Source organism: Marmota flaviventris, chromosome 11 (assembly GCF_047511675.1).
Source record: "Marmota flaviventris isolate mMarFla1 chromosome 11, mMarFla1.hap1, whole genome shotgun sequence".
Lineage (NCBI taxonomy): Eukaryota > Metazoa > Chordata > Mammalia > Rodentia > Sciuridae > Marmota > Marmota flaviventris.
Window position 1 is genome coordinate 104,194,738 of NC_092508.1, and position 26,555 is coordinate 104,221,292.

A 26,555-nucleotide genomic window follows, 5' to 3' on the forward strand; every position below is an offset into this window, starting at 1 on the left:
ATCATCACATCCCATACTGAAACAAAGGAAGCAATCTAGAAAGATTTTAGAGAACACTACTGTCATAACTTTTTTCTCGTTGTGGTGGAATTTATGTTACAGTACTATTTGCAGTTTGGAAAGACATACAGGGCTTGAGTCACACTCCTTGAAAACATAAGCAGTGCACTAAAAAAGACAGTAAACCCTGGCTGGGCAAGCAAAGCAGAATTATTCAGAAATAGTGTATATGCCTACATTTGGAGAGTGCCTCGTCAGACAATGCTCTCCTGTATTTAAGAGCATACCTGGGCCGGGGGTGCAGTGAGTTCTTGGCATATCAAAAACTCAAATAGCAAAGAACAGAAACCGAAGAAGCATTCCTCACAAGTCCCCTTCTCTCTCTCTCTCTCTCTCTCTCTCTCTCTCTCTCTAATTATTTCTTACATACATCACAATAGAGGAGTGCATTACGTTAATATTTTTTTTTGCATTACAATTTCTCAGTCATTTCTTTTCCTCTCAGCAGAAGCAACTCTGCTACCAGTAGAGATATTCTATGCATCAACATTATGTTTTAAGGTGTATTTTATGTAGGCCCATCATTTAAAATAAGTTTTTGTTCATTCATTTATTTTTGTGGTGCTGGGGCTTGAACTCAGGGCTCTGTGCCTGCGAGGCAAGCGCTCTACCCCTAAACTACACCCCAGCCCCTAACATAAGTTTTTGATGGTGTCCTGATACAAGGAAAAAAAAAAAAGACAGAATAAAAGGAAGAAGGACTTGGAATTTTGGAAAAGTGTTAAGAATAAACAAAAACATTCCAAAGCAGCCCTACGGTAAGGCCATGTTGGGATAGCATGTTCCGGTGAAGACGCATTCGTAAGGCTGGGAGTTGAACTGCGAAATCCACAACTGCATCTTTATTTGTGCAGTCCCGTACTCAGAGGGTGTGAAGGTAATAGTCACATCCATCTTGCCATTAGCTGGAATTATTCCTGAGAGCAAAGAAAGGAGAAGATGTGTTGATAATCAAGCGCAAAGAGGTGGACGCATGCACGAACACATTCTTCCCGGGATAAGCACGAGTATTTCTATAATCTTTGTATAATGTTTTCATTAAACACCCATGAATCCAACTTCTGTGTGTTTACATGGATCTTATTTACCAATTGCTACATTAATCCTTTATAATTATTATTTGATTCTGTCAGTTATGTAAATATATACATATCAATCTGCATTAGTGATTCAAACACGAATTCCCAGAAATCTAATCTTCAGGGAAATTTACCAGAAGTCAAAGTTAATGTTGCAAGTAACAAGGAAAAGCTAGAAACACACATAAAAGTTTGTGTTCAGACAACGCAGCTCCTTAGGTTTGTGTGTAATTTGATTCTCTCCTTTCAGATCTTTTTTTTTTTTATTATTTTTTGGTGATGCTGGGATCAAAACTAGGACCTTGCAAATGCTAGGCAAGCACTCTACCGCTGAGCCATGCCCCCAGCCCTCTCCCTTCAGATCTTGAGAATGGACTGCTATTCCTTCCAAAATCAATGCCTATTCTTCCTTCCTATCTCTGGTACCAAGGGGGCTTGAAACAGCAAATTTCAACAATGTGGGAAGGAAAACAGAAGGGAAGACCCAAGGACTTGTGCAGTGAGGGCTAATGCTCTCTGACCTCCACTGAGGGCTCCTTGGTTTGCTTCCTAGATGAGACCTTCTGGTCTTTCCATTATCCCTGCAGAGGCTCACCAGGCTTTCGACCTCCTCTGCCCTCACCCTCCTCTGGATCTTGTACCACTCTCTCCCTTCTCTCTGTGGGCCATTCATGCAGCCATTCAGGCTGCATAAGTGAGAATACACACTGTGTGCCTGCTACTGTCTCAGGGACTCGAATGCAGCAATAAACAAAACGAAGTCCCAAGTCTTGTGGCGTTTACCTTCTGGTTGGGGACAGAAAACAAAAAGAAATGGATGTAAAGTACAAAGTCAAGTCACAAATACCACCACCAACAACAAAAATCGATAAAGTGGGGTGTGGGACAGAAAGGCCCTGGTGAGGAGATGTGGAGCAGAGCCCAGGGGACAGGACCTTGGCTCCAATCCCCCAACTCTGGCTTCTGCTGCCGTGGGGTCTCTGTACCAGCTTTCTACTGAGTGTTGAGCTGTTTCTCCTACTTCCCAGAATCATCTCGTTGCTAGTCTGTCTTCCCCTAGACTAGCATGTCAATTTTAGGAAAGCAGGCACCTGCGAGGTACTCAAGAAATTCTTGCTGAATGAGTGAATGAAGCAAACTCAAAAGCCTCCCTCCACCTACACGTCCCAGGAAGCCCCTCCTGCCTCTCCAGCCACCAAGCTTCACTACCCTAAGCCTCCATCTGCACCCCATGGAACTCCTGTACTGCTGGACCTGTTACCTTGCAGACTTTTTACTCCCAGCATAAATGCATGAGCCCCAAAGGTGGACACCAGCCTCCATACCCTTTTGTCTTCCTTAGTCCCTTGCAAGAAATCAAAAATAGGTAAAAGGGCTTCAGAAACAGGTATTGGTCAATTCCTCAAGCACTGATGGCAAATTTGTTAAACAACACCCACTAATGACCCTTGAGCCCTGGACAGAGCAGAATGATCCAGTAGACTAACTGGGGTCTGTCAGCCAGTTGAAGACTAGCAGAGCAGAATCCCTGGTTCTTCATGATGTGTGGAACTTCAGCACCTTGACCAGCCATTCGGTCAGAGACTACAGGTGACTCACAATTCACGGGGGCTTTAAACCAAGAACATTCTGTTGCTTCTGCTCTAGCTCATTGATTAACCAAAAAAAAAAAAAAAAAAAAAAGGAAGAAGAAGCTCTGGATCAGGAATTAATGTTTGCCTTGCCCAGGCTGATTTATTTTTAAGTGCTCCCAGCCTGGACCTAAAACACAAAGCACACTACGGAGATGTAGTCTAGGCAACCAAAGTCAACCACTTTTTCCATTAGCAGGAACACCAGCTCTGTTACCAGAACACGGTGGCAGCTGACTGTCAAATGTTAAAAGGTGTGCCAAGTAATCACAGCTTCCTGCTCGGCAAAAACTAATGGTGGGATAAAGGAGAAAAATATCATGTTTTGAAAGTGAGAAAAATGACCCCAAAATGTGACTTCATTTTAAAATGCCAAACCACTAGTTTATCCATCCAGTCCAATCTCACCTGGGGTTGATTAAAGATTGCTACCCTCAACATAACCAAGGATAATGTTGGGAGGACAGTGGTCAGAGACAGGGAGGTGAGGACAAAACCCGGAAATAAACTAAAGTCCAAGAAAACCCTAACTGATTGATACCATGAATATCAGGATGAATATGTACTAACCCTGAAAAATGCCACAGTGATAAATGAATTCACCACCAGGCAATACCACTGTGTCTTTGCCTAGATTACAATTATATAGAACACATGCATAAATATGGGCAGTTATTAAAAGGAGGCAGAAAAACAAAAACACATCGTTCTTTTTAGGACAGTAAGGCCAAATAAGGGGATGATTTGTAAAAATCTCTTCTTTCTTATATGTTTTTACCATGTTATAATTTTAAGGTTTCATTTTATTTTTAATTGACACATAATAATCATACAAATGGAATGTTTTGATACATGCAGGTAATCAGAGGATCCCTCACCTCAAACAATTATCATTTCAAAATCCTCTCTTGTAGCTATTTTGAAGTACACAATACATTATGGTCGACCATAGTTCCCCTAAGGTGCAACAGGACACCAGAATGTATCCCCTTACCTGTGACTCTGCTCCTGTTGACCATCCCCCTTTCTCCTCCAGTCTCTATTAACCACTGTTCTACACTCTACTTCTATGAGGTCAACTTTTTGAGATTTCACACATAAGTGACATCATCAATATTGTAAAAATTTTAAGAAGTTTTCTCTCGGAACATCTTACAGACTATTCTTCCTGAATTGTCACAGGGTCTTCCAACCCACACACTAGAAGTGTTAGGAAGGGTTATTAAGAATTGGTTTTAACGTTGTAGGATTTACAGTCCCATTAACTATGAGATTTGGCATAAACTATTTCATCTCTCTAAGCCTCATTTGGGAAATGAATAGCTATGTCATTTAAAAATCATCCATGAACAGGTGTTGACAGCAATGCCTTTGATTCACTGGATTACAGAGGGAGGTCTTTGTGGGTGGGAAGCTACTTTCTGGCTCTCGGTTCTGTGAACCATAGACCACCTTTACTGCCTGAGGTATGGGGGCAAGAAGATAGTCCCAGAGGCCACTTAGAACCTGCTTCACCCCCTTGTTTAGCTCTGTGATTGGCTTGGACATCTTATCTGAGGCTGTTTTCTCATCTGTTAAAATACAGTGTGTGAGATAATGCTTGGTATGTAGTGTACATTCTGTAAACATCTCCCTCACAGCATTTATATGATGTAAAATGAGTAATAATTTATTGTAGGTTAAATTATCATTAAAAAGGCCAGGTGTGATAGTATACACCTGTAATCCCAGCAATTTGGGAGGCCAAGGCAGGAGGATGTCAAGTTCAAGGTTAACCTCAGTAACTTAGTGAGAATCTATCTCAAAATAAAAAGTAAAAAGGATTGGGGATATATATTAGTTTTGTAAAGTGCCCCTGAATTTAATCTCCAGGACTGAAAATTTAAAAAAATCATTAAAACATCAGAAAGAGGAAATATTTCTTTGCAAATTTTATACTTAAGCTATTTGAGTTCTTAAAAAGGAAGAGGCAATTGCTTCCCGAGGTCAAGCCACCAGGTGAGTTTCTCAAAGCTCAGATCTTTCCTTTTTTTCACAAAAGTGCAAGGCCAGCCGGTGTGCCACAGAGCATGCCTATAATCGGAGGCTGAGGCAGGAGGATCATGAGTTCAAAGCCAGCCTCAGCAACTCAGTGAGGCCCTGTCTCTAAATAAAATATATAAAAAAAAGGCCGGGGATGTAGCTCAACTTAACCCTCTGGGTTCAATTCCCTGTACCAAACAAACAAACAAAAACAAAATAAAAAAAGTGCAAGGCCAGGGCTGACTCTAGAATGCCCCATTTTAAAAGTTAAGCTTAGCTGGGGCTGGGGCTGGGGTTCAGTGGTACAGCACTTCCTAACATGCGTCAGGTACTGGGTTCGATTCTCAGCACCACATATTATGAATAAAATAAAGGTCCATCAATGTAAAAAAAAAAAGTTAGTCCTAGAGATTAACTGTGAGGAGGTAAAAGATAAGCCCTGCAGCTTTGGGGTACACATTCATGTCTGAATTTCCCTGGAAGAATCAACTCCTGCTCAGGTTCAGGGGATGAAGTGTCACAGGCTACAGACACTTGGGCAGCTAATAATCCCCAGTACTGCTTTTAAACTTTAATTTCCTTCTTCCTCTGGCAAGCTTTTTTATTGGAACTAGAAATGGGTGGTAACTAAAGATTTTTGGAATCTACAAGTTTCCTCTTCATCCTATACATCAAATATCCCAAATACAGACATTAGGAGCAAGCCCGGGGCAGTCTGGGGCTCTGCCTGTGCTGAGTGGGAAGCTGAGAAGGAGGGATCTGGGTAGACGATGCTGGGGAAATTCAGCCAAGCCAACAATCATTTTCTGTCAAGCACATAACCTTCTGGCTGCTAACAACACACACAGCACACAGGAGATTCGCAGGGGCCCTGAAGGCAAGAGGAAGATACAGGCTTGATTGAGATCGATTGTTAATTTATTCAACATTTCTTTTGCAAAATAGAATTTCCCTAAACTCTTCATGACATGATTCTATTTGTCTTCCTCTTCCAATTCAAGGCATCTTGGTGTCATGACTCTTCCAACTTAGTGTAATTGTCATGAGTTCAAGTCTGGAATCAGACAGACCCTATCACCCTGGGCAAGTCATCTGGCCTCCCTGAGTCTCACTGTCCTTAGCAGTAGGGAGGTGATGACTGTCCTCAGTTGTAAGAAGGACTGTAGGATGAAGCCACACAATGAATGTGATGTGCTTGCCCAGTGCCTGACATGTGGCTGACAATTAGTACATCAGAGCAATTATGAAACTATGCAAGTCACGCTGTGTGTCACCATGGCCACCAGCAAGGATATTTTGAGGGCTGAGTGACAGAGCTTTGCTACCAATGTGACAGAGCTTCTTAGGATCTGTGCACAGAGTGGTTACCTGCTGGTCCAGCTTTTCCTTCTTTCTTAAGGATGTGGTTAAAAATTAATTACCTACGCTCTTCAGAAGTTAGGGAGCTCATTTGCATCTAACATATCAGATATCCCTAATTGTTCTCACTATTAAATATGGTACTTCAGAAAATCAAGTCCTGTTTTTTGCAATGTAAGTATATTTAAAAATTTCAAAATGATTCCTAGTTCTATAGAAAATAATCAACATTGTGTGAGGTTTGGGTTTAATGCCCAGTACAGGGGGAAAAAAAGGGAAATAAAAAGAATCTATATGCATGTCATGATTTAGAATTAATACAAAATTTCTGCCTTAAACACTTACATATTAGACAAAATATGCACTTGTAATGATGAAAGAGGTATGAACAGTGAATATATAGACTTAAAAAAATGAACTATTTTGGCACTTATAGAACACCACTGTGAACAAATACTTAAATCCCAAACCTAAATATCAAGAGACAGAAACTGGGAAGCAGAAATCATTTCTGGTAAAATCTTACTTTCAAATGTAAGAGATGCCACTTTCAAAGGGTAGGGATTTATGTCCTTTGGGGAACATAAAGACAGATCATTCATATCACACATGAGACAAATGCATTAGACCCTTTATTAAGATTCTGAAATCTTGGGAAAGAATAATATTGCCACTTATTTATTTATTTAGGTACCAGGGATTGAACCCAGGGTTGCTTAACCACCGAGCTACATTCCCAGTCCTTTAAACAATTTTTTTTTTTAAATTTTGAAACAGGGTCTCACTAAGTTTGAATTTGCAATCCTCCTGCCTATTCTCCCCAGTTGTTGGGATTACAGACGTGCACCACCACACCCCATAATATTGTCAATTTATTTAAAAATGAATTTAAAGGTGAATAAAAACCCAATGATGTACCAAGAGCCAAAAGTGGAATTACACTCGATTAATTTCTGATTTCAAGTTTTGAACTTAGAAGAAACTCACCTGGACATTATTACAAATTATCTGAATGATACAAATTATCCCAAAGTGTCCTTATTCTCAAGTGTCCAATTTCAATTTACATTATGTTAGATGTATAAAATTTGTTACACGTTAAAAAAATATGATTAAATATTCAAATGTGGTATATTCTATTTTTCTTGGAGACCTACTTTCCCAATCCTGACTTGGATCTGAAAATTTTAAAGAAATTAGAAGCTTGAAATCCTGACTGTCCTTACCTGACGTTGGCTCAATAGAAAAGGCTCGATGAGACTGAGTCAAAGTGATGTGGAACTCAAAATCCACAGGGCAGCTGCACTGTAAAGGGATAACATAGGTTTTGCTGCAAAAAAAAAAAAAAAAAAGAGGGGGGTGTGGGGGAAAGAAAGAATATTGAACATTATTTTCTAGCTCTTTTGGTAGCCAGGAATAGAGACTGAAGTCGCATGATAAACACCAACAATGGCAACAGCCAACACTGATCTAGCACGTCTGTGCGCCAGGAGCGGTCCTGGGCATCACCCACATGGACTGCCATGAGATTATCCCCTCTTCCAAGAGGAAACTGAGGCACAAGACAGACCAAGAGTTCCAGACAAAGCAGCATGGCTGTTAGTGGCATGTGAGGCAGGTCTTCATCCTTGGCATTCAGACTCCCAAGACCACTGTCTTTGCTGCCTGGGGTGCTGTTGGGTTTTTCCTAGAGACTTGGTGGTGGGGAAGAGGAAGTTTCGACCGAGTAACTAGGCTCAGGAAACTTCGGGAACAGACAGGACTAACAGAAAGCCAGGGAGGCCCTGGGCCTTTGCAGGGCTGAACCCTATAGTGCTGAAGAAGCCATGCTTTGGGATGCGCTTGAATGAACCCTGAACAGGCTCTATTTGGTCAGCAGTCCAGCAGCCTTGAGAGGGCCCAGAGAGGGTGTGTGCGCCCAGGAGTGCTCTGTCACCCCAAGACATGAGATTCCCAAGCAAGCTTGGGCCTGTCACTTACAGCACCACAGGAGCTGTGGCAGAGGTGGCCTTTCTTAGAGATCCCTGTGTTTCACATTCTGTGCCCCTTCCACAGGGCAAGCCCAAGTCGGCTGCAGTTTGCAGGATGTGTGAGGGGCAACCGAGCTCTCCCATGGCCACTTGGTGTCCACGCAGCCCTTGGGGCAGATTATCTGGTCCCCTTTTAACAGCAGGCAGTGAAGTCCTTTCTTTCTAATCCCCGTTTTTCTTTCACCTATTCCCTTTTCCTCCAGCCACCACTGGGCTTCTGTATCCTCAACTCTGTTCATCTCTCTCTGCCCCGTACCTCCTGGGCCTCAGGGCTCTTCATGACCTTCCTGCCTCACGGCTGGTCCCTACCTTGTCACCTGTCAGATGGTGGCCTCCTGCCCCCTGGCCATCCCCTCACTTCTCCCCTTTGTGCTCCTGGGAGACCACTGTTGCAATATAGTCCAAGCAATGTTGGTGGGCCAGCTGGCACCTGCCTTCTTGGTAGGTAACCGCCCGACCTTATCTGCCCATGGGCTTCACGATTACAGCTTGCTTCCTCACCTGCCCGGACCTGTCTTCCCTGGAGACTGCGTCCTGTGAAGGCAGAGTCTGACTCCACTCGGGTCTCTACAGTAACCTGAGCACTTTCCCAGAATCCCACACAGCACCCAGCAAATATTTGTTGGAGCAAAGTGAAATCACCCCTTTCTGAAATTTGGGGATTGCAAATGTGGTTTTAAAAACTATGCCCAAAGCATTTTTCTTTGGCTTTGAAATTCATTGCCTTTTAAAAATCTGTGAAATATTTCAAATGTAAAAGGAAGTATTGGGCTGGGGATGTTGATCAGTGACTGAGTGCTTGCCTGGTATGGTGAGGCCCTGGGTTCCATCCTCAAAGCCATAAAATAGAACAAATAAATAAATAACACCAATAAAATAAAGAGTATTTTATTCATTACTGAACTTTATTGAATCTTTCTCTTGGGGTACATTAATATCATATTTCAAAGACAAGGATGGGGACCCGCAGAGCTGCGTGCAGGTGGCATCCCCAAGGCTCTGTCAGGAGCAGTTGATGTTCAGAAATTTTCTTCTAAAAGCTACATGGTTGCATTTCTCTGAACTAAAACAAATCAAAAAACCCTTTTGGGACTTTTCCCACTGGTCACAAATACTGTTTTCAATTAACTTCACAACTCTGATAATTCCTATAGAAAAAAAGTGTCAAGGTTTTTGGTTTCATGATGATTACATGAAGCCAAGTTTCTGATGCATTAACCAGTCTGGAAAAATAAACAACTCCTTAAGGGCACAGAATTCCCAGTGCCATGGTTCAGAAGGAGACCTAGTGGGGCAAAGCATCCTAATTCCAAATTTCAATGGGATCGCTGGGTGTTGCTCTCATCGCTGATGTTCCTATCATGGATGTCAGATTAGTGAGGATGGCCCCTCACCATAAATAAAGGGCAGTCTAGATGAATTTAGATCAACAGGAGGTTTAGGTAACACAGAATTTAGTTTATTTTGAAGTTTCTCATATATGAAGAAACAGAATCTCACTAGGAACTGGGTGGAAATAAAAAATACTAAAGTGAATTCTCCTCATCACATACTATTAAAAATGATCTTCAATAAACACTAATATACATAGTGTTCCTCAGAAGCAAATAGGAACTTACATTAGAGTTCTTCTGTAACTTATAGGAATTAAAATGTGAAAGCAAGTGCAAGTCAGTGCTTTTGGACGTAACCACAACTTTTATCCCTGTTACTTCTTTACTTAAATATTTTATCAATTATATTAGGGCTGGGTATAAAGCTCATTAACTACTTTTAAAGAATTATCCCTTATCTTTGAAAAAAATCCAGCTCAAACCTTTTAAATACTAAACTTTTAAATTATGATCATGTGCAAAGTGTATGCCTACAAGAAGACAGCGCAAATGTGCCTTACACAAAGTAAATGCAATAAAATCAATTCCAATTTCTTTCTTGTCCTTCTGACTTTCTGAGAGAATGAACGCTCTGTGAACTTATTGGAGATAACATAAAGTCAACTATACTTCCCATTTCGAAACTCTCGCTTTCTGGAGAGTGCCGTGAACAGGCCACCTTACCATCCTAGCATTTGGCTCCTTTTCTGGAGAAGGAAGGGTTAGGGACAAAAAGCACCATGAATGCTAGCCATTTCCAAGATGGCTGGACTCAGGAGCTGAAATACGTTCACCATTAGTTACTATGTGTAGGTTTTGAAGGAAAGGCCATCAAGGTAAAGGGAATCCTTGACACAGGGATACAGATAAAAGGTGAGAAATAACACAGACCATAGCAAAGCACCTGATGAGACCCTTGCCAAGGGAAGCCTGTAGCTAAGATGCCCAGTGATGTCATTTTGGGGTTAAGTCAACTTAGTAGGACTTTTCCTTTTTCAACTGCTCATTGATGAGGAAATCATTCACAGAGCAAAGGAAGTGGACCAAGGTGATGTGTCTGGGTATCATCTTTTTCCTTCCGAATATACCAAAGGCTACTGAAACAACCCAGAGTCTGGGCAAGTTGTGGGGTCCCACACTGTGATAGTTTTCAACAAGTTTACAAACTCTGACATTCTCTCACTGAGAGGTAGAGTCCAAGCCTCCTTCCTTTGACTCTGGGCTCCATTGCTACTTAACCAAGAGAGCACCGTGGAAATGACACTGTGCCCTTCTTTCCTTCCCTCCCTCCCTCCCCTGCCTCCCTTCCTCCTGTCCTTCCTTCATCCTTCCTTCTTTCCGTTCACAGTGCTGGGATTTAACCCTGGGGTTCTCTGCCACCAAGTTACACTCAGCCCTTTTAAATTTAAGACAGAGTCTCGCTAAGTTGCTGAGACTGGCCTTAAGCTCATGATCCTTCTGGCTCAGCCTCCACAAGTCACTGGGATTACAGGTGTGAGTCACTGAACCTAGCTGTACCTGTTTCTTAAGGTCAAGGCCTAAGAAACTGGTACCCTCCTCTTCTCTTGGGATTCCCACTCTGATCCCCAAGGAAGGCAGCTCAAGTGGCCTCTGAGAGACCTACAAAGTGAGAACCAAGGCTCCCGGCCCTCAGGTCACCATCTGAGCTCCCAGATAACAGCCAGCAGCTGTGTGGACATCTTGGCAGTGTATCTTTCAGCCTCCAGAAGAGCTGCTGACTTTGTGGGTAGCAGAGGGAGCCTTCCCTGTTAAACCAGGCCCAAGTTGAAGATCCATACCAAAATCAATGATTGATGTTCTTTTAAGCACTACTTTTGGGGTGGTTTATTACATAGAAAAAATGGAAGCCAACGACATTCTCTCTTTCCCACATCATTTATCCTTCAGAGAATGACTATTTTATTCCATTCTGGTTACTGTCTTAGTCTGGATTTTGAAGTCTTTTTTTTCCCCTTGTACCAGCCCTTGGGGTACACCAGCCATTGTACCTACATCTCTGTACCTCTTAACCATCTGTGGAAAGCCACGCTGTTATCCCCATCTTATGGATCCATACACTGAACTCTGGGGAAGTCCAAGGTCACACATTAAGTAAATGGTGAAGTGGAACTTACTCCAGATGCTGAGCTCTTAACTGCTGTACTGCATGACCCCTCTAATGTTAAGGGACAGCTAATGACATCACGTTGTTTGGAACCATTCCCTTCTCTATTGATGTTCCCTGAAATTGATTCCTCTGTGTTGTTTTTGTTACTAAGCTTTGCAGAAGTCATCTCCTTTCATGAGCAATTGTTAAGAAAGGCCTCTTCTAATAGACTAGACTATACACAGGCGAACGCGCCGACTTCCATGACTGAGCTGGGGCTTTTGTGAGGTAATTCGATAAGGTCATGAGCGAGAATTGCCCCCAATGGGATTAGAGTCCTTTTAAGAGGAAGAAGGGGCTAGAGCTTTCCACCACCACCACCCTACCCTGCCCTTCGAGGAAAATTGGACAAGGGTCCTCACCAGAACCTGCCCATGTTGGTACGACCATCTTAGACTCCTGGAACTGTGAGAAATGTCTGGTGTTTAAGCTGCCCAGTCTCTGGTAATTTCTAATAGTAGCTTCAGCAATGACAAATTCCAAGAATTTTTCCTAAATGTTACCAATCTCCTCTCAAATTGGCATGCATACAGGGAGAAAGAAGGAACTCTGGGAACTGGCCAGTTATTTTCACTTACGCTTAAGATACAAATTGCTGAGCTCTTAACTGCTGAGAATATATCCAACAAAACAGATGAATATGAGACACATTGTTAGTTGTCTGAGAAGTCAAACTCCCAACCTCCAAACAGGCAACGATTTAAAAAGATAACAAAGAACTGAGGGCAAGTTACATTTCAAATTTCAAAAAATGCTCTTTTACCTCAGATACTTTAGGTTCTTTTGAACTTTCAAAAGTTGCTTATCTTTTTTTTTTGAAGACCCAATTAATGTCCCTGGGATTTGGGCTGCAAACCATGATCCTCAATGATACAGTCACACAAAGACCAAAACAAATTTATATGGAGATATGCTCAAGTATTAGGCCTTTAATTTTTTTTTTACACTACAGAATAAACACCACCTGCATCTTAGACTAAGTTTAGGACAACATCAGAGGTGAGGGAATGGAAGTGTCTGGGAGGCTGGCCTTCAGCTACCTCCATAATGGTTTAGTTCTTTCTCCACCCTTTCTTGGTCCTTCCTGTAGGTAAAGGTATCCCCAGTCTCACCCTGTGCCCAATAGTTTCGGAAAAGCAGGACCCTAGTGAAAACATGAGGGAACCAGAATGCAATGAGGTCACCTCTCCATCCTTTTTTTTTTTTATTGGTTGTTCAAAACATTACAAAGCTCATGACATATCATCTTTCATACATTTGATTCACGTGGGTTATGAACTCCCATTTTTACCCCAAATACAAATTGCAGAATCACATCAGTTACACATCCACGTTTTTACATAATGCCATATTAGTGACTGTTGTATTCTGTTACCTTTCCACCTCTCCATCCTTGATAAAAGAAGTGAAAGCATTTCTCCCAGGGCTGGAAAGGAACTAACTTCAGAAAAAGGTATACAGGAGAGATAATATGGAGGCAGTTCATATTTGAAAAGCCCTCTTTTAGGGTAGGAGGTGTAGCTCAGAAGGTGCTTAGCATGTGTGAGGCCAAGGGTTCCAGCCACAGCACCAAAAACAAAACAGAAAACACCCTTTAAAAATTGTAACAGGGCTGGGGATGTGGCTCAAGTGGTAATGCGCTCGCCTGGCATGCGCGGGGCACTGGGTTCGATCCTCAGCACCACATAAAAATAAAAGATGTTGTGTCCACTGAAAACTAAAAAAAAAAAATAAATATTTAAAAATTTTCTCTCTCTCTCTTTAAAAAAATTGTAATAAAATGTACTACCACTGAAATAATTTTAAGTGTGTAGTTCAGTGTCATTAAGTCCATCCACACTGGATGCTAAGAGCCACAGCCAAGTAATATGATACATGGCATTTTTGGTTGAAAGGTGATGCCAGCAAGCCATTGAGATGATATGATTATGTTAAGATCTGCATTCATATGGATATTGGACTCCTGCTGTCCACCTTGGCCTGCTATGGGACTCCTGGAGAGTTCCCATTGGTTGGGGAAGTGCGGTAGGAGGGAATTCCGGAGGAGGGACTTCCTGTTGGGGTCCGGGAGAACACCGCGTGGGTCCGTCGGCAATCTTCCCTGGAGCATACGGGGCATTGGCGGCAGTTTCAAAAATAAAGTTTGTTCCTGCTTGAGTGGCTCGTGATTTGTGCCCAGCCAGACTGCGGCAACTGGAGTGTAATCATCACCCCCACCCGTACGCAGAACTCTTTTCATCTTGCAAAACTGAAACCCTGTCCCCACTGACCACTATCTCCCTATCCTTGACCCCCCACCCCGCCCCCAGCCCCTGGCAGCTACCATTTGCTTTTTGTCTCTCTGAGTTTGCTGACTCTAGGTACCTCATATCCCTGGGATCATACAGTATAAAATTCCCTTAGAATTAAATATTAGCATGAAAGGACTAATGAAAACAATAATCTTGAGAGGAAATAGCTCCTTACACTTCCCCAGGGTGGCAGAGTGAACTAGTGGGGGTAAGGAGTGAAATTCAGGGGTGGCTCCCTGGAGGGGCCAACAGGGCCTGTGACTGGAGCCCAGAGAACAGGATGCGCTGGCAGCAGAATGGAACTGATTCCAGGGCAAGCAGCTAAATTGATGTGAAGAGAGAAAAACCTCCTGCAGCCCGACTGCTTTTGTTTGTTGAGAAAAATACAGCATTTATTGGGGGAAGATAAGAGGACACATAAAAGCTACCAAGAGCCTCATATTCTTTTAGAATAGGGGGTAGAAGAAACCACACACTGACTGGATTCAAACAGCACTTCCTCCCAGCTACATGGCCTGAATACGGTTTGGCCTGACGCAGCCAGCAGGACACCCAGCCTTTTGGCATCCCCACCAGCAACTATAAAAACAAAAAGCTCACTTTTTGGTGAAATAAGAAGCGAATTTTGTAAAGCAAATCAACTTAAATTCAAATACTTTTGGTTTTGAGATTGCAATATCCAAGAATTTGGGGTGAGAAACTAAGGACATATTTAATGGAAAACAGCTATTTAAGAAGTTATAGTCACAATTCTGTGGCCTGGTGTTAGTTACTCTATGCTGACTATTTTGCCAAGCATTAGGTGATCATCTTCTAGAAAGTACACTGAAGCCAGGTGTAGTGGCACATGCCTGTAATCCTAGCAACTCACAGAGGCAGGAGGGTTGCAAGTTCAAAGCCAGCCTCAGCCACTTAGCAAGGGCCTAAGCAACTCAGTGAAACCCTGTCTCACAATAAAAAACAGAAAGGGCTGGGGATGTGGCTCAGTGGTTGATGGCCCCTAAGTTCAATCCCCAGTACAAAAAAAAAAAAAAAAAAAAGCACATTGACCATCTGAGTGTGCACCTGTGTGTGCACCTGCGTGTGTGTGTGTGTGTGTGCATGTACCGGTGCATGTGTGTAGAGGTACCACAAGCTTGTCATGCTGCAATAGCAGCGGCGGCCACATGTGGCTGCTGTGTGGTGTTAGAAGTGGGATTCAAGAGCTGTGTAAACCAAGCAAGGTAGAGGAGACCCCAGAGAGCATTCTCAATTTAGGGGTGTCTCTCCAGGACCAGAAACCATCCACAGTTTTTGCCTTTGCTCTTCCCAGGATCTTGCAAGATAGATATTGAAATTCCTTATCTTAGAGCCTTAAGTATTAGAATTGGGAATTCATCCATGAATATTTTTCCTAACAATAATTTAGAATTTCTTACTGCTTAGAACAAACATGCTATTAGCTTGGTGTTTTCATATATTCCACAATATGCATATGCAGCTGAATGCAATGAATCATTCCAAAAATTTCTATATAGAAGACCCTAAACAAGCATGCCCCACCTTTAACTCCCAACACATACATTAATTTTCTCCTGATGCCAATCATGAATCAGATCAATTGAACACTTTGTACAAAGTTCAAGGGAGAAAAGTAGAACATTACCGTGCTCATGCCAGGCTTTCACGAGGTCAAGAATGGCTTTTCCCACTTTAGGTTTTCAGCCTTCCCATTGCTTTCTCCAAGTCCAAAGTCTAGAGTTTTGTGAGGAAGACAGAACAAAAACTAACCCAGATCTCCCACGGAACTCGCTCTGTTGACTATCTCAAGTTGGAGCCCACTTTTGCTAAATGAAAGGGGGAAGCATTTATGCCCTTTCATTATCATCAATATAAATCCCTAGAGTTTAGAAATTGGATAATCTCCTTTTCCTGATAAAATTCACAAAAAGAGACAAGGTGGAGATGCCTGGCTGGATGGATATTTGGTGTAATGGTGAATCTGAATTGTGAAGTTGATTGGATTGAGATACCGAAGATGAAGAGGCTTCTGGGTGTCTCAGTGAGGCTGTGTCTAGGAATGATTGGCCTGTGGGACAGCGAACTGAAACAGAGACTCTCCCTGAGTGAGGGAAGCACAGTCCAAGTGGTTGGAGGTTTGGATAGAACAAAAATGTTGCGAGAACAAGGAAGCAGCTGCAGACACAAGCTCACACCGCCATTCTTCTCCAAAGGGTTCTTGATTACTGCTGTGATGGCTGGAGGACATCAGACTCCAGCTCCTTCACTCTTCCAAAGAGAACTCTGACTAGTGACTGCCCAGGGAGTTTCCAGGCCTGTCGTCCTAGATTGAGGTGCCATCGTGAGCCTATCTAGTTTCTGGCTGCATAAGCCAATCTGACAAGTCCCCTTTTCATAATTGTGTGTGTGTGTGTGTGTGTGTGTGTGTATCTCCTGTTGTTCTGATCATCTAGAAAACCCAGACTAAAGCACTTGGTCAGCAAAAGGATATTAAATCAAAGAAATGTTAACTATAAAGTGTGGGACAGTTTTTCATATAGAGAAAACTCAGGCTGATGTTCAGTGGCAGTGATGGTTCTAAGTACCAGTTTGGGAAGACAAGCTCCTGACTGTCCCACAGACCCAGGGAGGGGCTGAAGTGAAGCCCAGTCCCCTGGTCAGCATGCTTTCATAAAATGCTGCTGCTCTTCCAATCAACTTGAGTTTGGAACACAAGGAAAAGAGCAAAAGGCACGCTTCCCTTGACCAGATGAAAAATGTCAATTACTTCTCCTCAAATAGAGAGGCTTTGAAAAACTCTCCCTGCAGAGCAATGTTGTAGTCTTCTCCTGAGGCCTTCATTGTACTGTAGTTACAGCTGATTCTCAGTCCCCTCCCGTGAAGGCTCATAAGACGGGGCTGGGCTGTCATCTTGTGCTGGCGTCTGCACACCCTCTCATCACTCTTCCCTCTTGGTGCGACTGAAGAGTGCACACTTCCACGTGGCCCATATGTTTACAATCAGGGGCAGGGAGAGAACTCGGTGGAATTCCAGCATCGTATTCTGACCTTGGTTATTTCCATGCTTTCTAAAATGAGCCACAAGGTTCACTGCTCAAAGAAAACATCTTTTGGTAAATTTCTAAGTGTATGATCTAAAAGTTCCAGGAATCAAAATACCCTGGCTTTGGAATTGAGTAGCCAGAGACCTTCTCTGTGAGTGTTGTTAATATGGCCCTGCGGCCTAAGCAGCCACTGCTGCCCTGAGATGGTGCGTGGTCTGCTTACTGTGGGGGCCCACGGACCAGGTTCAGAGTAGATCCTCTCCTGGACTGCCCATCCCCTCCCTGGGTGGCTTTCTGGTACACTTATCTATATCACACTAAGCAGCTGGTTACCAAAGTCACCTGGGTGCAGGGGAGCTCAGCTGATGGGAGAACAACTGGTCACCTGACTGTGTTTGCTGAAGATTCCAGCTAGTAATTTAGTACTGAGAAATACAGTCGCAGAAAATAGAGAGCAAGATGGGTGAACACAAATCTTTCCAGAACTGTGGTAATGGAGTGATATAACCTTTCCATATCTCACATAAGCATGCTCTACCTATAGGAAAGGTGAGATTGTGTTTCACCTACGATACACTCTAAGGTACTGAGGGGTTAGCGCATTCACCGGGCTTCCATGGTGAGGCTTACCCACTTACAAAGCCATTGCGAGAACTGCAAGTCCTCTGCCCCCCACCATGCGGCGTTTGACTCAGAGCTGCTGGACAGAAAGTGGAATGGAACGTTTTGTTATTTTTAGAGGCTGTCAAAGTACATTTTACCAGATCTGAAGCCACCAAGTTGTTTATAGGTAGTTGGCAAGTGTCCACCTGACATTTTATCTCAGTAAGAAAAATGTACAGCCATCAGATCCAACCACAGAAATCACAGTTGATGAATGTAAACTAGTCCACTCAGGACCTCATAGAAAATGGACCCACGTGCCATCCTTCCCCACAGAGGCTCTGCCAGCAGCTTCAAAGTAGGACAGCAAAATTAGTGGTATGATGCACAAATTCTGTAACCTCTGATGATTTTGTCCAAATCAATTCTATGTGCAGAGGGAAACATACTCTTCTGAATCCACCTTTTCCTGAATTTGTGTTCTACACCAATTCTGTGCTTCTTTATAATGTCGAGTATTTCTTCTTTGGCTATAGAAATGGTTGCATTGGAAGGCAGTCTGGTATTTCCTCAAAATGTTAAAGATAGAGTTATCATATGATCTATTGCGAGGTCCATACCCAAGAGAAAACTATATGAAAAACATATCCATATAAAAGTACATACACATATATTCATAGCAGAAGTATTTATAATAGTCCCAAAGGGGAAAGAACCTGAGTATCCATTTGCTGATGTATGGGTAAGTAAAATGTGGCGTGTCTATGAAATGGAATATTATTTAGAAATAAAAAAAGGAAAAGAAGGACTGATCCAGGTTGGATGAACTACAAGTTGAGAAATCCTTGAAACAAACATTATGCTAAATAGAAGAAGTAAGTCACAAAAGACCTCATAATATAACTCCCCTTATATAAAATGTCCAGAACAGGCAAACTCATACAGACAGAAAACAAATTAGAGCTTGCCTAGGACTGGGAAATTTGAGGGATGAGGATGGGGCTTGGTTATGAAATTTCCTTTGAGGATTATAAAAATGTTCTAAAATTATTTGTAGTAACAGTTGCATATACTAAAGACCATTGAATCATATATTTTAAATTAGTAAGTTATATGATATGTGAATTATATCTCAATAAAACCTTTTTTTTTTTTTTTCGTACTAGAGATTGAATCTAGAGGTACTTTGCCACTGAGCTACATCCCAAGCCACTTTTTAATGTTCTATTTTGAGACAGGGTCTCAGTGAGTTGCTGAAGGTCTTGCTAAGTTGCCGAGGGTGTCCTTAAATTAGTGATTGCCCTGCATTAGCCTCCTGAGTCACTTGGACTATAGGCATGCACTACCACACCCGGCAATGAAACATTTTTTTAAAAAGATAAGTGTGTCCTAGTCTTTTGTGCTGCCATCACAGAAAACCACAGACTGGGTCATTAATAACAAACAGAAAAGCAGGCAAGGTAATGTGGTGTCATGTCCACAGCACAGACCCCTACAGCTCTGAAACAGCTGGATTCCAGTTCAGCCTCTGCTTCACCATGGCTGTGTGACCCTGGAAAATACAACCCTCAGGGCCTCTCAGGATCCTCTTCTGGCTGGCCACACCAGTCCTGCTCTTGTCCCTCCAGTTCTCTGCACAAGGTCCCCAGAGAGAGGTCTCTAAAATGCAGATATGCCTGTGCTAATTCTCTGCTTAAACCTTTCAGTGATGGCCTCTGGGTTAAATCTGCATTTCCCAGAAAAGCCTAGGAGGCCTTCTCCTTCCACCTTTCCCTACCTCCATGCCGTGGATCTGGCCACATGTGCCTCATCATAGAATGTTCTGGATGAGCCCAGGCGTGCTGTGCCATTTCACACCTCTGCTGTAACCCGTAACCCGTGTCACTGCTCTGCCTGAAGCAGCTGTGCTTCACTCCTCCGCTCCCCCCCTTGGCTGGCTTCAGTCTTGTTATCCAGCAAAGGTCGGCTCAGACCTGTTTTCCTCCTGGAAATCTTGTCTGAGTGCCCCCAACGCCCTGCCCCCACTTTACCCCACGCAGGCCGGCTAAGCACCTTTCTCAGAAGACACTAAGTCAGACATGGGAACTGCCCATTTAAACACGGTCCAGGTCTTAATTTTCTCTGTGTCCTTGCTACCTGCTGTGGTTGGAATATGGTTTGTCCCCTCCAAAACTCATGCTGAAAGTTGATTGTGGCAGTACTGGGAGTGTGGCCTCAAGAAGAGAGATTAATGTCTTTCTTGTGGGACTGGGTTAATTCTCACCAAGTCAAGTTCTTGGTTTTGCCCCACTGGGCTAGTTCCCATGAGAGTGAGTTGTTATAAAGCAAGGGGACCCCTTCTGTTTTGTCTGGCCCACATACAGCCTCTTGCCCATTTACTACTGACCAACTGTCACTACAAATAATTTCAGAATGGGCTGAGCAGATACTGGTACCATGTTTTGGACTTTGCAGCCTCTCTTTGTCTGAGTCAGAGTAAACTTCCATTCTTTATAACTCACCCAGTCTCAGGTATTCTGTTATAGTAAGAGAAAATGAATGAAGACAGTACCTAACACTGTGCCTGACACATGTCAAGCATTTGATGAAAGAATGAATAAAATGAATGCCGAATAAAGATCTACCCAAACAATACCTTCAACCCTCAAGAATCAATAGGCAATATTTTAAGTGAAAGTTGTTTAAAATAATCCCCATCCTGTTCCCACACATTTTGGATGGAACGTAGCATGGAAGGGTTTGAGTAGTTAAAATTTGGCGAAGAGTCACTAAGTAAAGGGTGTAAAGTCTGTGTTTAGCTGCCTTCTGCCAGAATGTCTGGAGGAAAAATGTAGTGTTTTTATCTTTTGAAAGATTTTTTTTAAAAATATTACACCATTATAAATAATAACTTAGTCAAATAAACTGTTTAGCTGAAATTTTCATTCCAATTATAAATGAAGAATATTACACACAAAACAGCTGGAGGAAGGACCCAAGGAAGTGGGCAGTTTTATTTTAAGAGCCTGAGACTGATGATGCCTGCATTCTAAGTCATATTATTTTTAACAATTTAATAAACTATTTTTTCCAGCTCATAAGCCTGGCTTATGACTCAAACAAAAAAAGTAGTTTTTGGAGAGGAAGAAAAGGAAGAAAGAATTATTAATAGACTAGGAAGTTAGTTGTTTCCTGAAACTTTAATTTTAATAAAAATTGCTGTATTTGTTCACTTAAAGGAAATAGCTATTTGGTCTCACATGGGTCCTGTGAGGAGAGATCCACCTTTTTAGGTTCTTGGGATCCCTAGAGAGGAGCTTAACCTGAAAAGGAGATGGGGAGTCAGGAAGGGCTGCCGAGAGGGATGGAGGAAGTGCTGGCATAGAGTCCTTCCAGAATGTTTTTGGGAAAATAAATAGAGAATGGAAGACTATGGGGCCAGGAAAGTATGTCACCAAGGCTGTGACAGCCTGCTCATACCCATGGTTGGCAACTGTTATGGTTTGGATCAGGAATGTCCCCCCACCCCAAAGGCTCATGTATTAAAGGCTTGGTCCAATGCAGCAATGCTCAGAGGGCAGCTACTGGGAAGCGACTGGATCAAGAGAGCTCTGACCTCATGAGCAGACTGATCTGTTGATGGGTTGTAGCTGATGGCCTTACTGGGAGGTGGTAGAAAGTGTAGGAAGTGGGACCTATTTTAAGGAAGTAGGTCAGTATGCCCTGGAGGGCGTTTCATGTCCCAGTCCCTTCTTCACTCTTGCCCTCTCTGCTTCCTGGCTGTCATGAGCTGGGCAGCCTCCTCTGCCACACCCTTCCACCATGATGTCCTTCAGCTAGGCCCAAAGCAATGGAGCTGACCAACCACGGACTGAATCCTCTGAAACTGAGCCCAAATAAAGCTTTCCTCCTTTAAGTTCTTTTCTTAGGTATTTCATCTTGTGACAAAAATCTAACTAACAGAGTAATTAGGTAGGAGACATGAGGATTCTCGTGCACTGAGTCGGTGTGTCAATGCATGTAACCATTTTGGAAAATGGTGGCATTGCATACCAACAATGAACCTGTGCTGTGACCTGCAATTCCATTTCTAGGTATGTGACCTGGAGAAGAAACTCCAGAACATGTGCCCCATGAGCCATGTGCAAAAATGCACAAGATCAGTGTCCAACACAGAAAAAAAACAATAGTGAGAACAACCCATAATCCATAAGCAGAAGAGTGGATAAAAAATGTGGTAGGGAATCCGGCACCACAGTGAACTACAGCTAGGTGCATTTATGTAGCTAAGCCACCAAAACACAATGGATGAAAACAGCAAGTTACCAAAGAACTTATGTGTAGCACAATTCCATCTATAGAAAGATCAAAAATGGGCAAAACTACAGAATGCATTATTGGGGGCATATGTGTCAAAACTGTTAAAGTAAATTTCAGGGAACAAAATTTTGAATCACAAGATTCAAAATAGTGACTACACAGCTACTGGCCATGTTTTATGCCTAATAATAAGTATTCGTTATTTTTATTCTTTAAAGTGTACAGATTATCATCCTCTTTTGTATGTATTATTCACTTAACAAATTTTAAGGAGTTATTTTAAAACAAAAGTAAACAGAGAAACTGAGTCAGAAACTCACCAGGAAGGTGCAAGGTAGGGGAAGAGAAGAGAGTCACACAGGAGCTAAATTCTGGAGTTCCGCTCAGTACTACAGATGGTACTAAAAAGAAGAACTCTACAGCTCATGTGCATTGGTTTCCACCGCCACTCCAAGGATTCCTGTTGCTCCTCACACTAATGGAGGCCCCAGGCCTTCAGTGCTTAGCACCCCTGTTCCACGACGCCTGCGGCTCACTTGTCTCTGCTCCTGTCCCCCAGGCCTGCTGAAGCCCACAGACTTTGGCCACCTCTGGGCCTGTGACCAACCACAGGATGAGTCCTAACCCTTCAGGACCCCTCATCACTGACAAGATGCAGTCCATACCCTGCTGCACCATGGCTTCATAGATGCTCTCTTCCTGCTCGGAGTGCCATCCTCGGATAACCCAGATATCCTCGGATAACCCATATATCCGAGGATAACCCAGATATCCGAGGATAACCCAGATGTCTCTTCTTGTGCCACTGGGAACTTTCTGCATCTCCCCAGTCAGAGCCGAGCGCTCCCTCTCTGGCCCACACAGCTCCCTGCGTGTGTCTCTACCACACACAGCACTTGGAATGGTGTCATCATCTGAGGACGGGTCCCACTCCCGGTGGACTCAGACACCTGCAGAACCATGGGTGATGTTCAAATATCACCCAATCAGCACCTCACAGGCAGCCATCGGTCAGAGTGGACCCATGGAGCCCAGGGCTGCAGGTGCCTCCCCCGCCCCCAAGTCGCTGGGTGTGAACTCCTTAGTAGCTGAATCCCCGGGAGGTAGCGGGCAGGGGAGAAGCCGCCAGCTGGGTGAAGAGATGGGACGCAGGACAGCATTATTTCCCAACAATCTTAAGGAAATTTTTTCTTGATCTAAATTGTTTCTTGATCTACAATATTTGCAGTGTCTTGGCCCTAAGATTCTTTCTCTTCCTCATGGGAAATCATCTCCAATATGAGGACGTGAGCCAGTGAGGTATGCCATCGATTTATAAAAATTAAGTTGGTAAACTTTTATTCTGTCTTCAACAAGGAAAACCAAAGATAAGTCACCTTTTGGTACAGATAGTAACCAACTAGTATTATTAGAAGCATTTTGATATTTTAGCAACTGGCATGACCATTATATATCAATATCCAGTAGCTCAATATCCAACTTCTTTATATCCTTAGAGCACAAGGGCTGGTAATAGGCATTTAATAAGTATTTACCAAAAAAAAAAAAAAAAAAAGATATAATTAAATTTCAAAAAATTGAATCATTAACCATTTTTTCCAACAAGAAGGAGAAAATCTGAGATCTGGCTCCTGCAGTGAATGACTGTTGTCTGCCCTCCCTTCATCTAAAAGCAGTCTGGTTAACAGATGAGCATATGATCCGAGTTGGTCCAATAAGACGCAATCCTGAGTTTCTGCTTGACAACCCCAATTCCTCTAGCCCCTCAATCTCTCCTGTTGCCAGGCAAGGATCAGTAGCTGTCTTTCCCCTATGAGTGAGGACCTGTTGAGAAGGAAGCAGAGGACAGCAGAACCAGGACATGGGGAGAAAAAGGTTCCCACAAGGAATTTAAAGCCCCTACCTCCAGCCATGCCTGAAGACCTCCCCTGCACCTTTCAATAAAATAACCCAATGCATTCCCTTTCTTTGTTACAATAATTTGACTTTTTGTCTGTCTGTTTGTTTGTTTGTTTGTTTTTGCTTTTTGCAGATAAAAGCCCAGTCTAATTCAGGTAGAAAGATGAACTTCCACTAGAAGGACACAAGTCTAAGTTTTCCTTTGTGTAAGTATCTCTTAACTTTTCAATCCTATGACCTTTTTCTGGTTCCTTTTTGTAACTCACCTTTTACCAAGGAGAACATTTGATAGATTTATAAACTTGGGAAAGTCCAGTGTGTTCATGACAGGATAGGCATGGATAGGGACAAGCAAAGTGTCATCCCCCTAAAATTAATGAGAAGAAAGTCAAGTTTGACATTCCGAAAACTGTAACCTTTAAAGACAAACTTGAAGATGCTTTATTTTCTATTTTATTTTTTATCATCTAAAAAAATTCTTTAGAAACTTCAGTGTATAAGTGCAACATTACAAATATTGAGGGTATTTTAGCCATAAAAAAGTGTAGGAAATTCATTGAAATGATGTTCATTATTACCAAGAAAGCTAATCATGTCCCACATAGATGTAATGATGATAACCTGTCTGCTTCTAGCTCAAAAGATCACAAGCTCAAAAGATCATCACTGATGACCTGAGGGAAAGAGAAACCAGCACAGAATCTCTGATCTAAACATCACAGAATAGTAAAAAAAAAAAAAAAATTTACTGGCAAGAGAGCCCAGAAACTTGCTTCCAGTTCTGCATAATGTTTGACCTTGAGCAAGACCTTTATTCTCTCTGGATCTATTTCTTCCTGTGTAAAATGGAGACAATCATGCCTTTCCTAAAAGGTGTTTTTAAGAATTAAAGTGGATGAAAATCTTAAAACTTAGAAGTACTGCATAAATATGAGGTGTTATTATGAGCACTATTATATCTGGCTGGAAATGTACCCTCGTACTCTGTACAATGCCCATTCTAGGAATTTTTCTTCTACTGAGTACAGAATATTCTTTCTGAAAACAATATTCTGGTTTCATTTTTATGCTTTTTTTTTTTAATGGAAACTCCAAAGAACAACAATGGTTTGTCACAATCGTAAGGAAATGTGTTTCTTGATCTAAAATATTTGCGGTGTCTTGGGCCTAAGGTTCTTTCTCTCCCCCATGGGAAATCATCTCCGATATGACGTGAGCCAGTGAGGTAATGCCATCGATTTATAAAAATTAAGTTGGCAATTTTTTATTCTTTCTTCATCAAGGAAAACCAAAGTCAAGTCACCTTTTGGTACAGCTAGTAAATAATAAGAGTGTTGCTTAAAAAGGAAAAACAAAAAAGAAACTCAACACTACTCTTCCAGTTTACTTTTTCTTAAAGATTTTAAAAATATTTTTGTTAGTGGTAGATGGACACAATACCTTTATTGCATTTGTTTATTTTCATGTGGTGCCAAGGATCGAACCCAGTGCCTCACACATGCTAGGCAAGTGCTCTACCACTGAGCTGCAACCCTGGTCCCTCCAATTTACTTTTGAAACATAAAGAATGCTCTTAACTTTGAGGCTTCTCAAGCTTCTAGATTCTCTGCAGTATGGAGAAAGGGTGGGTGGAGGTGGCAGTTTTAAAAGAAGGGACAACATGTGCAGCTGGCTCTGGCTGGAGACCGAAGGGTGAATGAGGAGACCTAGAACAGATTCATACGAACAAACCAAACCGTGCAGCCACTGGGGGTCAGGCCACCGGGCTCCACCTCCCCACAGGCCCTGAAGGCTGCCCCTGTTTTTATGATCACAACTTGGGTGTGTGTTGATTTTTCAGCCGAGCACTTTAAGGGGAGTGTTCAAGTCTCCACCACCTCCCAGTCCCACACAATAAAAGAGGTTTCTATACAGGACATGGCAGCACACAGTGTCTCCTGAACCTACCCAGGTTCGTAGCAGCCTAACACCCTGCCACCTTGGGTGTCCATCACTGGGCCACTCCTTCCTGGCCAGTCGGACTGCCCAGCCCAGGCTGAGAAAGCTCTGACCGGTCATTGCATTTCTTTCTTCCTCCCTCGAGGATAGAAATGTTGACCCCTCCCCACCCCAACAAAAACGCAATTTTAAGAAACTTACCTTACAGTGAATGCGGATGCAGTCATAATAGTATCGCCACTCATCAGGAGAAAAGGTAATGGTGACCATGAGGGACAAGCCAGGGACAAGACGGTGTTCCTGGAAAGCAGGTAGGCTCTTGTTGGGACAAACACCAGGCTCACAGACAGCAGCACTGTGGTGACAACATGCTATGCTCCCACCCAAACAGGGTGGAGACACAGGAAACCACAACCCAGCAGAGAAGAGCGTGGCGAGGGCAGGTGACCCTGTGAGGACAGGTGATCCCGCGATGCCTACCTTTTTCACATAGCTGATCTGGAAGAATTTGGTTTGTGGAGGTAAAATATGAACATTTGTGTCTTCATCAGAAATATTGACCAGGTGCTGGTGAGAAAAAGACGCAGTTAGGACAGTGTTTCATTTATTGCAAATTCATCTCTATGATTAGTGATGTCTCATCTTGTTTAAGGGAATTTCAGGGTTTATACTTTTAAAAATATTTTTAGTCGTAGATAGGCAGAAAACTCTTATTTATTTATTTATTTTTTAAAACATTTATTTACTTATGTATCGTTGT

At 42.6% G+C, this 26,555-nt stretch overlaps 1 protein-coding gene across 1 annotated transcript in view; it reads right to left on the minus strand.

The window, feature by feature from the left end:
* Cfap221 (cilia and flagella associated protein 221) overlaps positions 1 to 26,555 on the minus strand; it is a 103,411-nt gene that overhangs the window by 57,703 nt on the left and 19,153 nt on the right. The window contains exons 3-7 of the mRNA XM_027936879.2: positions 26,276 to 26,362; positions 25,997 to 26,095; positions 24,124 to 24,224; positions 7,378 to 7,481; positions 818 to 977 (exon numbers count right to left, since the gene is read on the minus strand). Coding sequence (XP_027792680.2) covers positions 818 to 977; positions 7,378 to 7,481; positions 24,124 to 24,224; positions 25,997 to 26,095; positions 26,276 to 26,362 — 551 coding nt within the window. The remainder of the gene's footprint in view (positions 1 to 817; positions 978 to 7,377; positions 7,482 to 24,123; positions 24,225 to 25,996; positions 26,096 to 26,275; positions 26,363 to 26,555) is intronic.